Source organism: Triticum dicoccoides, chromosome 3B, assembly GCF_002162155.2.
Source record: "Triticum dicoccoides isolate Atlit2015 ecotype Zavitan chromosome 3B, WEW_v2.0, whole genome shotgun sequence".
In the NCBI taxonomy this organism is placed as follows: Eukaryota; Viridiplantae; Streptophyta; class Magnoliopsida; order Poales; family Poaceae; genus Triticum; species Triticum dicoccoides.
The window spans coordinates 412,973,142-412,988,797 of record NC_041385.1 but is presented as its reverse complement, the minus strand read 5'-3'; the positions used below and the strand labels follow the sequence as shown (position 1 = coordinate 412,988,797).

Genomic DNA, 15,656 nt, shown 5'->3' with positions numbered 1-15,656 from the left:
TTAACATGTTGGAGGCATGAAACAATGATGTTACATTGCAAGATAATAGCAACCAAAAGAATGACATTAATTTACAGGTTAAACATGGCATAACATGATTACTAAGTATCTCCATATAACCCCTAGATCAATGGCATTCATCAAGACAAGATTGTAAGTTATAACAGATTCTCAAACTTGGTGAAAAACAGAGTATGGCAGAAGACAGATTCATGATGCATATTTTGAGACAAGTATATGCTACATGAACTATTAATGGCATAAAAGAGCATGGAAAGCATTTACTAAATACCCTTAACAAAACATCATTACTGAGCATGATCATTGGAGCAAAAAATTTGATAATAGCTTCAAGTGAACATGGCAATATGATATAATAGACTCTGAAAACTGGGTATGCTGACAGTTATATTTTCAAGCAACTTGAGGGCACCAAAAGGACAAGCTACAGCAGGTTATAATTTCAAACAAGGACATGGATGGATAGAGCATAGCATGGACATCAAAAAATGATCACTGAATATCTCCAGATTGTGCATAGATTTGATGGTAGCATCAAACAAACATGGCATCACAATATAACAGTTTAGACTTAGCAGAACTGTAACAGCAAGTACCCTACTTGGCAAACTTTTGCTAGTCACCACAGGGCATATAATGATAAATGGATTACACCATTCCAAAGATGGCATGATTATGCTCCTAAAACATGTAGGCATGATCCTCAAAAGAAAATCACACAAAAAGATATGAAAAAGACAAAATGACATGTTACAGCAGTTTTCAGCAGGTTATATTACTTAGCACTTTTGCAACAATGATTAAGGCATCAATATGAACAGCGACATGCATGCAAATTACACTAGCATGTATAGCATCAAGAGATGGAACATTTTGACATATCATGCACTCCAAACGGACCAATATGCACAAAGTTATAGTAGGTCAAACATGCACACATCATGCTGAAATTCAGGGACTTGGGCGTTTTAACAGAAGGGAAAAACAGATCGAGCGACATATACTAAAATGTGCACGGGCGAGGGATAGGCGAGGCTCACTCACCAGAGGCCCATCGGGCAGGTCGAGGAGGTCTAAGGGAAAGAAAACGAGCGCGGTCTAGAGCGACCGGCCGATTCACACGGTCCTAGAGGACCGGGCCGGTTCACCAGAGAACTGGTCGATTCGCCGGTTCACGGGGCGGGGCGAGCAGGGCCAACACAGTGGCGGCGCTGGCTCCGGCGACGAGCGGGGCGGAGGTGCGGGGCTCCGGTGAGGACGCTGGGACGGCTGGGAGGGCGCGGGGCACATGGGATTCGCCTGATCTGGAGCGGGGCGGCCAGATCCGGCCGTTCTCTGGCGACGGTTGGCGGCGGGGTCGGCAAGCTCGGGCCGGGGCGACGCGGTGATGGCGGAGTTCCTGCGGGAGAGAGGGAGCTCGAGTGAGAGAGAGAGAGAGTGAGAGAGAGAGAGAGGACAAGGCGAGGTACAGAGAGGGAGGAGGAAGCGGGACCGACCTGGGGCGGTTGCCGGCGTCGGTCTCCGGTGAGGTGGAGCGAGGCGTCGTGCTAGGCGATGGGGCACCGGGTGGCGGAGCGCCACGGGCGTGCAGGGGCAGCAGGCAGCGAGGCGTAGGCTCGCTCGGGCCTTGATGGGCTCGGGCGGGCTGCGCCCGGGCCTGGCGGGCCGCGATAGTGGGAGGAGGTGGAGGGCGACGTGGCAGCGCAGGATTGGAGGGGAGCGGCGCTGGGTGGCGGGTGCAGCCACTCAGACGGTGCCAAGTGGCAAGGTGGAGGTGGAGGGCGCCGGAAAACGAGGAGGAGGTGGTTGGATCTGGCTGGCGGCGCGGTTTTTGAGGTGGATGCGGCGGCTGGAGGTTAGGGGAGGGTTAGGAGCTAGGTTTAGCCTATTTTTGGAAGGGGATGTCTATATATAGATATAGGCTAGGGTTTGAGGGATTTAGTCCGTTTTCGGACCGTTTGATCTCGATCGGATGGTCCGAAATGGAGGGGTAGTGTAGGTGGGCTAGATGGGTTGTGTAGAAGGCCGTGGGCTGCGGGCGATAAGAGAGAGAGAGGCCCGACGACTGTTTCCGGAGACCGAAAATGTCCGACGAATAGACCGGCTATATTGTCGCTATAGTTATCCGTTGGGGCATCAAACAGATTCCGAATGCGACGAAATTTGGCAGGCGGTCTACCTACAACAAAACAAGGCCGTGCGCCAACTTTCATCCTGTTCCGAGAACATTTTTATCCCACTCACAAAAGAACAACTCAGAGGTGTGGCGAGTGCGTGCGAGTGTGTTGGATCTCGAAACGGACAACGGAGAGAACTGGGAGACCCAGGCGGATGCAAGTATTAAAAATCATGCAGATGAAATGCACATGATGACATGGCAAAGTGCAACACGCAAGCGATTGACATGGAAACAATGGCGAATAACTGGAAGACATCTGGTGCATCGGTCTTAGGGCGTTACAGGCGTCCCTAGGGGATCCCATCTAGGGCCGACGGCCATAAGAGGGAAACCCTAGATGGGTTTCCCCCTTTGGAGACTTGGCCCCCAAGCCAAAAGGGTGGGAACCATATGGGGCTCCCCCACCTCCTCTAGCAACGTGGGATGGGGTGAGGGGGTCGCACAACCCCTTAGTGTGTTGGTTTGCCCCCTCCCCTTGGCCCATGAGGCCCCCCAACACTTGTCGGGGCACCCCGAAACCCCTTTCGGTCATGCTGGTCATCACCCGGTACCCCAGGAACACTTTCGGACTCCAATACCCTTTGTCTAATATATCAATATTCACCTCCGGACCATTCCAGAGTTGCTCGTCACGTCCGGGATCTCATCCGGGACTCCGAACAACCTTTGGTAACCACCATAATGACTCAACTATACTTATATCGTCACCAAACGTTAAGTGTGTAGACCCTGTGGGTTTGAGAACTATGCAGACATGACCAAGACACCTCTATGGTCAATAACCAATAGTGGGACCTGGATGTCCATATTGCTTCCCACATATTCTATGAAGATCTTATCGGTCGAACCTCGATGCCAAGGATTCAGTTAATCCCGTATGTAGTTCCCTTTATCTATCAGTATGTTACTTGCCCGAGATCTGATCGTCGGTATCTCCATACCTAGTTCAATCTCGTTACCGACAAGTCTCTTTACTTGTTCTGTAATACAAGATCCCATGACTAACTCCTTAGTCACATTGCTTACAAGCTTCTTGTGATGTTGTATTACCGAGAGGGCCCAAAGATACCTCTCCATCATACGGAGTGACAAATCCCAGTCTTGATCCATGCCAACTCAACAGACACCCTCGGAGATACCTGTAGAGCAACTTTATAGTCACCCAGTTACATTGCAATGTTTGGTACACACAAGGTGCTCCTCCGGTGTCAGTGAGTTGCATAATCTCATGGTCATAGGACTGTATACTTGAGATGCGGAAAACGATAGCAATAAACTTCATACGATCATATGCTACGTTCATAGTTTGGGTCTTGCCCATCACATCATTCTCCTAATGACGTGATCCCGTTACCAAATGACAACTCATGTCCATGACTAGGAAACCATATCCATCTTTGTTCAATGAGCTAGTCCGGTAGAGGCTCACTAGGGACACGTTGTTGTCTATGTAACCACACATGTATTTGAGTTTCCGATCAATACAATTCTAGCATGGATAATAAATGATTATCATGAATAAGGAAATATGATAATAACCAATTTATTATTGCCTCTAGGGCCAACAGTTTCTTGTGAGCAGGAAATTATTTTTCAGAGAAGTAATATGTCATGTCCTGGGGACTACGCACACCACCAGGAGCAAGAGAATTAAACCATATCTTAGCATCACCCTTTAATGAGAAAGGAAACAACTTAAGAATATATTAGTAGCGAATTTTTTCCTCATGAGCAAATAGGGTGGCTATATCATTTAGTTTAGTAAGATGTGCCACAACAATTCCAGATTCATAACCATGGAAAGGATGAGATTCAACCAAAGTAACTAACTCAGGATCACAAGAGAATTCATAATCCTTATCAGTAATAAAGATAGGTGAAGTAGCAAACTTAGGATTATATTTCATTCTAGCCTTCAAAGATTTTTCTTTCAACTTGACTAGTAATTTCTTAAGATCATCTCTATCGTTACAAGCAAGAAATTCTCTAGCTACCTCTCCGTCCATAAAATAACCCTCAGGTATATCAGGCAATTCATGTCTAGGAGAGCTAGGTCTATTTTCTGTTTCAATAATTTCATTTGTTTCAGCATTCTCAATTTCTTTAGCTCTAGCAAATTGTTCATCAAGAAATTCACCTAGCGGCACAGTCTTATCAAGCAAAGTACTAGCATCATCAGTACCATCATTCATAGCAGAAGTAGCATCATCAATTACGTGCGACATATCAGAATTAATAGCAGGTGATGGTGTCGCAAGCTTACTCAAAATAGAATGTGAATCAAGTGCAAAGCTAGATGGTAGTTCCTTACCTCCCCTCGTCTTAGAGGGAACGATTTTGGTTATATAATCCCTAAGATTCCTCATAGTGATCAACAGATATAATTCCTAAGTGACTCAGCAAATAGAGCTATGCTCCCCGGCAACGGCATAGAAAAAGGTCTTCATAACCCACAAGTATAGGGGATCGCAACAGTTTTTGAGGGTAGAGTATTCAACCCAAATTTGTTGATTCGACACAAGGGGAGCCAAAGAAAATATTCGCAAGTATTAGCAGTCGAGTTCTCAATTCAACCACACCTGGAACACTTAATATCTGTAGCAAGGTGATTAGTATTAAAGTAATATGGTAGTAACAGTAACAGTAGCAATAGTAACAGTAGCAAAAACAGTTGCAGTTTTGTAGCGATTGTAACAGCAGCAACAACAAAAGTAACTTAGCAAAGATCAATATATGCAAAGCGTAGGCATTGGATCAATGATGGATAATTGCGTTGGATAATATCCATCATGTAGCAGCTATAACCTAGAGCGACACAGAACTAGTTCCAATTCGTCAATGTAATGTAGGCATGTATTCCGTATATAGTCATATGTGCTTATGGAAAAGAACTTGCATGACATCTTTTGTCCTACCCTCCCATGGCAGTGGGGTCCACAAGAAAACTAACGGATATTAAGGCCTCCTTTTAATAGAGAACCGGAGCAAAGCATTAGCACTTAATGAATACATGAAGTCCTCAAACTACGGTAATCACCGGAAAGAATCCCAATTATTGTCACCTCGAGGTATGCGGATCATAACTCGTAATTGGTGCATAGAACTTGCAAGATAGGATCAAGAACACACATACATTCATGAAAACATAATAGGTTCAGATCTAAAATCGTGGCACTCGGGCCCTAATGACAAGCATTAAGCATAACAAAGTCATAGCAACATCAATCTCAGAACATAGTGGATACTAGGGATCAAGCCCTAACAAAACTAACTCGATTACATATAAATATCATCCAACCCATCACCGTCCATCAAGCATACGAAGGAATTACTCACTCCCAGCGGTGACCATAATGAAATTGGTGATGGAGGAAGGTTGATGATGATGCCAGTGTCAAATCCCCTCTCCGAAGCCCCGAACAGACTCCAGATCAGTCCTCACGATGAAGAATAGGAGGTGGCGGCGGCTCCATATCGTAAAACATGATGAATCCTTCTCTCTGATTTTTTTTCTTAGTGAATAGGTATATATGGAGTTGGAGTTAGGGTTGCTAGAGGTCTGGGGGCCCACAAGCATGCAGAGCACGCCCTGAGCTTGTGGCTCCTGGGTGGCCCCCTCTGGTATATTTTTTCGCCAGTATTTTTTATATATTCCACAAAAGTTCTATGTAAATTTTCAGGTCAATCCGAGAACTTTGATTTCTGTACAAAAACAACATCATGGCAATTCTACTGAAAACAGCATCAATCCGGGTTAGTTTCATTCAAATCATGCAAATTAGAGTCCAAAACAAGAGCAGAAGAGTTTGGAAAAGTAGATACGATGGAGACGTATCAATCGTGGATGCAGCAGAGAGGTCCTCCCACGTCGCGGCGGCCTGGGAAAATGTCTCATGGGAAGGCGAGGACTCTCACATACGCATGCACGCTATGTTTAGCAACCTGATGGATCGCATCTCCGGCTGGATGAAGCTGCAGGACGAGATGAATGCCTAGTTTGAAAATGCTACCGGCGTCATCCGGGGGCTAGGAGGACAAGGCGAAGCTCCGCACCGAGCGTGACCTGCTGAGGGTGAAGATCACCGAAAGGGCGAAGCAGCACGAGGAGACCACTGCCTTCTTGAAGAGGGCATGCGTCATCATCAAGAAACTTATGGACGAGAATGCCATGCTCCGCATCAAGCACGAAAGGCTGGTGGAGGAATCCGTGGATGATGCCAAGCAGCATATTGAGGACATGAAAGATATCATCACCGCTCGTCGCCAGAACTAGTCTCTGCGCCCTGCAGCAGCGCATAAAGAAAGTAGAGATCAGCGAGCTAGATCGTTGTCTGTGTCTTCCTTCTTATATTGCCCTTGTGTATTTCGGGTGTTGCCACATGTGGCATATTTAATTATCTTCCTAAATATGTAAGACAATTGTTATCCACTATCATCATCATTATATTCATATCAGTCTTGCTATAAGTCTCAGTCGATGCTATATATGTCCGTCAGATCTTACATCAAGATTCATGCAAAAATATCAGATTTTCTTTTTTCTCTCTTAAATCTCAGTTGGGTGAGACATAGCCAGACCATAAAATAGGGGCTCGGGCGCCATTAATGGAGAAGTTGGGAGAGAGGTGGGCGACGGATGGAGGTCAAAGGGCTCGCCTCCCGATAAGCACGTGCAGGGGTTTGATCACACGCCTCCCGTACTCAAATAGCTACCCCGCCGCGCCTCCTAGCCAATAAAAAAGGGGACGCGTGGCGGCATGTAAATGGTTAGTAGAATGCCCATAGTTTCAATAAAACTTGTGTTTCCGATTGTAACATGACAGCTCTTGTTCCAAAATAACTTTGTTGGTTGTTAGTGTGTGCGCCTTCGCAAATCGGACAAAAATCTTACCACAACATGTTGGTACCATGTGAAGGCAACATGCTTAGTTTCATGATTCAGCTGAGTTTTGGATTTACAGGAATTTAAGTTTCTCTATGTTTCCGGTCGAGCCACGACGCCCGGATGTTTGAAATTCATTCTCATTTCTTGCATGGAACCTAAATATTCACCCAAGGACACATGTATGATTTTTCAACACATCTTGGCGCACTGGAGCATGTAGATGTAGCTCAAATTTGAATTATTCCATTAAAGGCCTAGAAAACTCAAATGATGTATAAAAAGGCCAAACGAACCCTGAATAATTCAAAAACTTGGCATGGAACTCCTGTTGGTCTATGTTGCCTTTGTAAAAAATCAAGGCGGGAAGAGGGGCGGTCTATGTCATTTCGCACATAGAGGTGACACGTCCCCTCTCGGAACCATGAGGCTTCTTGAGAGAAGCTCCGTTTTGTAAGAAGCTTACACCAAAACTTGTCCCAAATCGAACGAAATTTTTACCACAACATGTTGGTGCCATGTCATGAGACCATGCCAAGTTTCATGATTTTCGGGCGAGTTTTGAATTTACAGGAATTTAAAAACCAAGTTTCTCAATGTTCCCGGCCGAGCCACGGTGCCCAGATGTTTGAAATTCATTCTCATTTTTGCATGGGACCTAAACTTTGACCCAAGGACACACATGATTTTTTAACCAATTTTGGTGCACTTGAGAATGTGCATGTAGCTCAAATTTGAATTATGTACATTAAATGCCTAGAAAACTCAAATAATGTATAAAAAAGGCAAAACGAACCCGAAATAATTCCAAATTTTAACATGGAACTCCTGTTGGTCTATGTTGCCTCTATAAAAAATCAAGGCGGGAAGAGGGGCGGTCTATGTCGTTTCGCACACAGAGGTGACACGTCCCCTCTCGGAACCATGAGGCTTCTTGAGAGAAGCTCGTTTTGTAACAAGCTTACACCCAAACTTGTCCCAAATTGGACAAACAATTTACCATAGTATGTTGGTGCCATGTAATGAGACCATGCCAAGTTTCATGATTTTCGGACGAGTTTTGGATTTACAGGAATTTAAAAACCAAGTTTCTCAATGTTTCCGGTTGAGCCACGACACCCAGATGTTTGACATTCATTCTAATTTATTACATGGGACCTAAACTTTCACTCAAGGACACACATATGATTTTTCAACCAGCTTTGGTGCATTGGAGCATGTACTTCAAATTTGAATTATGCACATTAAATGCCTACAAAACTCAGTTAATGTATAAAAAGGCTAGATGAATCCGAATTAATTCCTAAAATTAGCATGACACTCCTATTGGTCTATGTTGCCTCTATAAAAAATCAAGGCAGGAGGAGGCGGTCTATGTTGTTTCGCACATAGAGGTGACACGTCCCCTCTCAGAACCATGAGGCTTCATGAGAGCAGCTCCATTTTGTAAGAAGTTTACACCAAAACTTGTCCTAAATTAGACAATATTTTACCACGGCATGTTAGTGCCATTTCATGATATCGTGCCAAGTTCTGTGATTTTTAGGCAATTTTTGGATTTACAGGAATTTAAAAACCCAGTATCTCAATGTTTCCAGCCGAGCCACGATGCCAAGGTGTTTGAAATTCATTCTCATTTCTTGCATGTGACCTAAACATTCACCCAAGGACCCATATATAATTTTTCAACTCATTTCGGTGCAGTAGAGCATGTGCTTGTAGTTCAAATTAGAATTATGCACATTAAATGCCTAGAAATTCAATCAATGTATTAAAAAGACCAAATGAACCCTGAATAATTCTAAATTTTAACACAACACTCATATAGTTGCATGTTCACTGCAGATAAATGTTCTAGCAATTCAAACACCGTCCTTTCCTTCGTAACACCAATTTGTCTTTCAAATCAAAATGAAAAATTAAGTACACCACAAACAGGTTACAAGCGAGAATCGTGTGCGATGCGATATAAAATATCTTGGCGCGCCCTCTTGTATGACTTATGCCGGAAGTTTCGTCATCTACAGTCCACGGCCTCACTTCAACCACACTTCGGGCCAGTTTCTCGCGGCACCGAGCGAAAATTATCGGCAACCGTGAAAATATCTAGCTCCCCACACCCTCCCCGACCAGAATCCACATTTCCACTGTTCCTCCTTCCTTTCAAGTTCAAACCTTCACTGCTAACTTGCAGTACCACCTCCTCGCCAGCTACCCTTCTTCTTGTTGTGCGGCCTTGTCGATATAGGTAATCCACACCCCATCCGCATCCTCCTCCTCCTTCTTCATCCCACATGCCCCGACCGACGGCGCGACACCTTCCGTCCAAATCACTGCCCCGTCCTCCAAATATGCACTGCCCACAACTACTTTTGCACGCAGTATAGCAAGGAGCTCAGGAGCATCTGGCAACGGAAAAGCAAATCACGGCCGCACACATGGATGAGGTCGCAATGACACAATACATAAACTGAACAATCTAGTTTTCTTCAATGCTCCTCCCCCTCCTTCAGTTTGAGTTGTTCAAGCTCAGCCTTCTTGATGCGCGCTGCAATGGCCTTCGTCACTTTATTATCCTTTGCTTGTAGCAGACCCTCTTGGGTGTTGAGGATCCGCATCCATATGTCATAGCATGCATATGCGTCCCTGCATGCGTAGTTGATTCATCCCCTGCACAGTGACTCAGTCCAACGTTGGTGAAGGTTCTTATCAAAATCGTTCTTGTTGCAACGGTAGTAGTCATCAATGATTGATCCCACGAAGTCTAATTGTACGGGCAGGTTCATCCGAAATCTCAATCAAGTGGCTTCGGTGGTCGGGACATCAAAATAAATGTCAATGTCAACGTGAGGCAGTTGTGTGTTTACTATGTTTGTATTCACTTGATGTTTTATTTTGAGTGGATAGAAATCCACCCTTGATCAGAAGAAAATATTGGATGCTACTATATGCCAGGCTCGAAGGCAAGTAAGCTTCAAATCAGACATCATGTAAGGGAATTTACAAGGCGGACCCATAAACCTCCCACAACCGTCCGGACCGCGCTACTCGGACCGCGGAAGCCATCCAATGCCGATGTGTATCGGTCCGAGGGGCGGTCCGGATGCTATTTCTCCCACAAATTGGAGACAAAGTGAGGGAAGGTTTGCGGGAGTCCGGACACCCGAAATGTAGGACTCCAACATCCCCGACCCACCCAATCCTCCTCCCCCGTCCCATTTCCTTCCACTCCGCCCCTTCTCCTCCTTGCTTTGCATCCGCACCCTCTGCCTCCACTGTCGCTGATGTTTGTCTCCGGCGACCACAGAGGCATTGCCAGACGTCCGCAACTAGCACCGACGCGACCGCTCGTCGTTTCGACGGAGCTTTCCACCTTGGAGTCGTTTGTACCCAGGTACACTCCGCCCCCGACGACCTCTATTGCGGACACCACGCCCGACAAGTGTTCGGTCAAATGCCATTGAGCTTATTTTTAAATTCTATGTCATTTTTTAGAGTACGAAGGATGGTGAGCTACTCGACCATGAAGGATGAGTTGTTGTGCGATACGTGGCTGGTCGTATCCTCGGGTTTCATAGGCATGAGTAGAGGGGAGCCCCTCTGGGAGCAAGTGCATGAAAAGTTTCACGCACGAAAGCACATTGCGCCCTACGACATGTACATCATTCAACCATGCGACGTGAGATCGTTGTCGTATCGCTGACACGCTATCTAGATCAGCATCATCAAAATTTGCAAGTTGATTAGTCAGCTCGAGGCAAGGTGGCCATTGCACGCGGACATGAACGAGTTCGTAAGTTTTACGTCATCTTGCTTAACTTTTTGATTGATTCATTCACTCAATATTGGTCTACACATTATATGTACCCCGCACGCGCCGCCGTGGTGTACAACAGTACAAAGGGATGGCCATTTACGTGCACACACTGTTGGATGAAGCAAAAGGGAGGAGTTTGTGTGGAACGACATGATCTGTTCATGAAAAAATTGTTGGTCATTCGGAATCTAGTCGAATTAGAGACATTGTTGTACTAGACTTAATTTGCATGCTACGTGTGAATGGTTTGTGCTACTCCCTCCGTCCCATAATATAAAAGTGTTTTTGACACTAGTGTAGTGTAAAAAACGCTCTTATATTATGGGACAGAGGGAGTATTTTCTATTCGAATTTTGATGAATATCGGCCGCTTTGCATGAATTTCGTTCGATTAGTTAAAATGCAGTTTGAAATGTATGTGGCTACGGTTGGATGACGCCCTCCCGTATCCGTGTCCGCGGACTAGTCCCCCTTTCCACGGACGGATGCGGGAGGAAATTTGCGGGTTGCCGTTGAAGATGCCCTAAGTAGACCAGTCCATGGGCACGGCCGCGGGAGGAAATTTACGGGTTGCCGTTGGAGATGCCCTAAGTATCCGTGGTAGCTGAGCAACTGGGGGTGCTTAATTTTCCTTCATCATGTCATCATTCATATTTTAGAGACGAGGCCCTCAAGCATTCACATAGTTGAGCTACTGGGGCGTAGTTAATTTTCCTTCCTCATGTCAGCATTTATATTTCAGACTCGTGAAACAAACATTCAGACGTGCACCAAACCTCTTCACCACATTTACGTTCTGAATTTTCTAAGAATGAGGAAGAGAAATGGCCAGCTCTCGGGTCCCAGCACACACTATATGTGGAAAATAATTTAGTAATTGCATAAAAAATAAGAAAAAAATATTTTTAATCAAATACGATCAAGTATTGTATTCGTATAAAAAGTTTAGCCAAGAAATGATTCCCGTTGACTTAAGACCAACTAGCGTCACTACATACTACATGTTAAAAGAAATTGCTACCCATCGTGTAGTGTGATTAAATGTCATCAACTAGATGAAGGAATGATTCAAAATTTCAGATGACAGTGAGTGGCCCCTTGTCATCACGGCCACCATGTGTGGACCATGGATCCCAAAATAATACTGTACTAGCAGCGAGTTAATTTCCAAACTAACCATCAAAGTTGGAGTGCAGTATTTTTCTTTGTTGGGATGCAAATTACTCCCAAAATGATGCATATACAATCAGGTTATGGTTTAAGTTCATACTGAACAAAATAAAACCAGTCAGACATTCTTATATCAAAGTTTCGTTATCTGAAAACTCAATGAACTGAGATCAATTCTACAACTTCTAACTCAAAACAGAGTTTAATTAAAAGAAGTCACTTTTCCATTTTAATTCGCTCCTTGATACTAGTTCATTTTGTACTGAAACATAAATTATTCTTTGGTTTCTCAACACAAACAGGACAGTTTGGTCATCAATCAATTACATTGCATGAGCAAAATACAATGCCTCCCCTGCCAACACTTTTTAACACCCGCTTCTAAGAATACACACCTAAGCTTCAAACAGGTAACAAAAGAAACTGATGATGCAAACAGTCCACTCATAAAAAGTGGCGTTTGATACAAATTGTTCCTTCATGCATAGCCTTTGCCCAGGCAATTCAAGCAGCGCTGTACCCTGAAAATGTGAACAAATCAAGGAAGGAACGTCCATGGCAAAACTAATAGTACTAGTAGCATCCAGCAGCAACCAGGAAGAAGCAAGCTACGTAAAAGAAGGCCAACCTGGTACCATCACAAGTAGGGCAGAGACACGGGTTAACGAACACCGGGTAGAGCCGAGACCATTCGACCGTGGCGCTACCCCTGCAGAGCCTGCACCCGTAGGTTCCCTTCCCCTCGCAGGCACCACACTGCATCGCGAATTTTCTCTGGCAACAGTGCAGATTGGATGCTATCGGAGTCAGAGCAAAGGCATGGTAGCAGCGAAGGATTTGTGCTCTGGACTTTGGATGGATTGGGGACTTGGGGGGGCGTTACCTGGTTGGTATCGGAGAGGAAGCGGAGGGAGCGAACGGCGGCGGTGGATGCTGTGGAGAGGAGGAGCAAGCCGCCGCCGAGGTACGCCGCGACACGTCCCACGGCTTGGAGCTGCCGCCGTACGCGGGCGCCGCCGCCGGATTCCATGACCGAGTGTAGCGAATCGAGTCCAGCCGGGTGGGTTATCCCGGGAGCTCCTTTTTTTTGACGGGTATCCCGGGAGCTCCTAGCCAGCGCTGCAGGCGCCCGTTAACGAGCTGGCGCTCGCACTGTCGCTGACATGGGCCGGCCCAGGAGCGTGCTGAATTCGATCGCTACTGCTGGGCTCGGGAAAACGAAAACGGTCGGTACTGCTGATTTCGATCGCTCGCTTAGCAGGATCGGCCGCTCGCTTGCAGTCTAGTTTTTTTTTTCGCTTTTTGTTGTTGATCCGGTAGGAAAAAACCACCCAGTTTTTTTATTTGTTACGAAATGAAAATGTAAAATCAAAAAAGGGTTACAGATTTAAATAAAAAAGTTCATTTGTTTGAAAAAAAGTTTATATCTCTAAAAAAGGTTCATCGATTTTTTTGGAAAAAGTTAATCGATTTTGAAAAAAAACAATTCATTGATTCTGTAAACAGTTCATCTATTTTGAAAAAAAACATCCATTTGAAAAACTGTTCATTGATTTTGAAAAATATATTATCGATTTTGAAAAAAGTTCATCAAAATTGAAAAAAAAAAGATCATCCAATTTGAAAAAAGTTTATTATATTTGAAAAAAAGTTCACAAAAATCAAAAATAATTAATGGATTTTGGGGGAAAATCCATCGATTTGAAGAAAAAAGTTCACATATTTGTGGACAATTCATCGGCAAGGAAAAAGAAGAAAACAATGAGAAAAGAAAAAAAGAAAAAAGAAAGAAAGGATCAAATAAAAGACGAATAGGTTTAAATGTTAGCACGACCGTGCTGGTTGGCGGGGTAGTTACACCAGCCAACCTTCGGAGAGGAGGTCGCAAGTTCGACTTCTTCATGGCACGGCGCCCGTTTGCCAACAAATGCTTAGGATCCGTCCGTTATCCCGGCCTCACGTCTGGGTGCTTAGTCTTTCTTAAGCCGCATAAAGCTGGGCTCTACAATACAAGGCTAAACAAAGAGAAGCTCCAACAGATTATAAAGCTACTCAGGTTCTTTTTTTTCAACTCAGAAAAAAGCCACCAAGTTTTTCTTCTAAAAAAAGCTACTTAGTTTTCCCCTCTAGTTAAGGATTCATCTCCTATTGCTAACCTTATGTCGCCATTGAGTTTTCTCCTTCCACCACAATCCGGTCCTCACCATTGGAGAGCTTGGTCTAATCAAGGGGTGGCCTTGCCCACCGCTCGGCCTTGACTCGATGGTGGTGGGCTTATGTATTCATGTTTTATTTTCTCCGCCTTACTAGTATACGTCAGTTTTTAGAGTTTAGTGACTACATCTAAGAAGAAAGCATTTGCTTCAGGGACTGTGGGGCAGGAGGATCTAGATAGTATTGATAGATTAGGACTTCGTGAGGAAGATCTAGACGATGTGGTGTTCGAGGAAGAGGATCCGCCGCCGGCCAAGGATACAAGTTGGATGGCGATCTCCCAAGTCCATATGGAACATGATTTTTATCAATAATGATTCTTCAAAAATATGATATCAACATGGGACATTGGGAAGAAGTATGGATCAGGGTGAATGAGGACAATGTGTTTGTGTTCAAGTTCTCATGCCTAGGCGGTTGGTAGAAGGTGGTGGAGGGATGACCATGAGTTTTCTAGGGCAAGAATGTATTGATTGCACCATATGATGGATTCACTAAGCCATTACCAATTAATCTTCATATGTGGCGCATGTGGCTCTAGATACATGACCTTCCAAATGGAAATTGGCATTTGGTGAAGTCGCTAGTATCCAAGGTTGGTGAATATGTAGCAACAGAAGCTCCCCACCTATGACTTTATGGCAATGAAATATCAAGATTGACGTTGGCAAGCCTTTGAAAAATGCAGTATCTATAGCTCAGAAGGGTCAAGTGCGGTTATTTGTGGTGAAGTATATGAAAGGCTCCCGGACTGGTGCGTGGGTTATGTGGTGCCGAGACATTACTCCTATAAAGGATGCTAGAGTACCCGCTTCATGGGAGTCTTGGCACGTGTCTCCCACGGCTAGCTCCGTGAGGCTGTTTGTTGGGTAATGCAGCAGAAAATAAAAAAAGTCCTGCGTACAAGCCCAAGACTTTTATGAAGATGCATCCAAGGTTTGATATCGTTATCGACTTGGAGTGGCAACGGAAGAAGAGTTGGTGCAGATTCCCGCAACTATAATTTGCAACCTACCAATCGCAAGAATTTTTTCCCTTGAACAAGTATCGATAGCACAATCTCTCCACCGGGTTTGCATGCATATAGTTTCACTGATCTGGCAGCGCTTTCTCGTCCAAAACTAATCGTCACTAGAGACTAAGAAGGGGTGGAGCAGCCTTGCGGTAGAAAAAAAATATTTCATGGAGAAACTAGAGAGAGAAGGGGCAGATCATTGCATGCCGAATGATGAGAACTTTAGTGTGTGAATGATGGTTGCCCTCCTTCTCTATTTGTAGGAGATGGCTCATGGAAGGAGGCAGCCCCAAGCCCCCCCCCCCTAAAAAAACAAAATTTGCCCCTCCCCCTTTAGAACTTGGCACACAACACACAA

The 15,656-nt window shown here is 44.8% G+C and overlaps 1 protein-coding gene across 1 annotated transcript; it reads right to left on the bottom strand.

Moving 5' to 3' along the window:
* Positions 1-12,289: 12,289 nt before the first annotated feature.
* LOC119281324 lies at positions 12,290-13,170 on the bottom strand. The gene is made up of 3 exons (XM_037561857.1): positions 12,953-13,170; positions 12,698-12,843; positions 12,290-12,590 (listed from the first exon to the last, which is right to left on the bottom strand). The coding sequence occupies exons 1-3, from the start codon at positions 13,097-13,099 to the stop codon at positions 12,548-12,550; spliced, it is 336 nt and encodes a 111-aa protein (XP_037417754.1). The 5' UTR covers positions 13,100-13,170; the 3' UTR covers positions 12,290-12,547.
* Between the last annotated feature and the right edge of the window lie 2,486 nt (positions 13,171-15,656).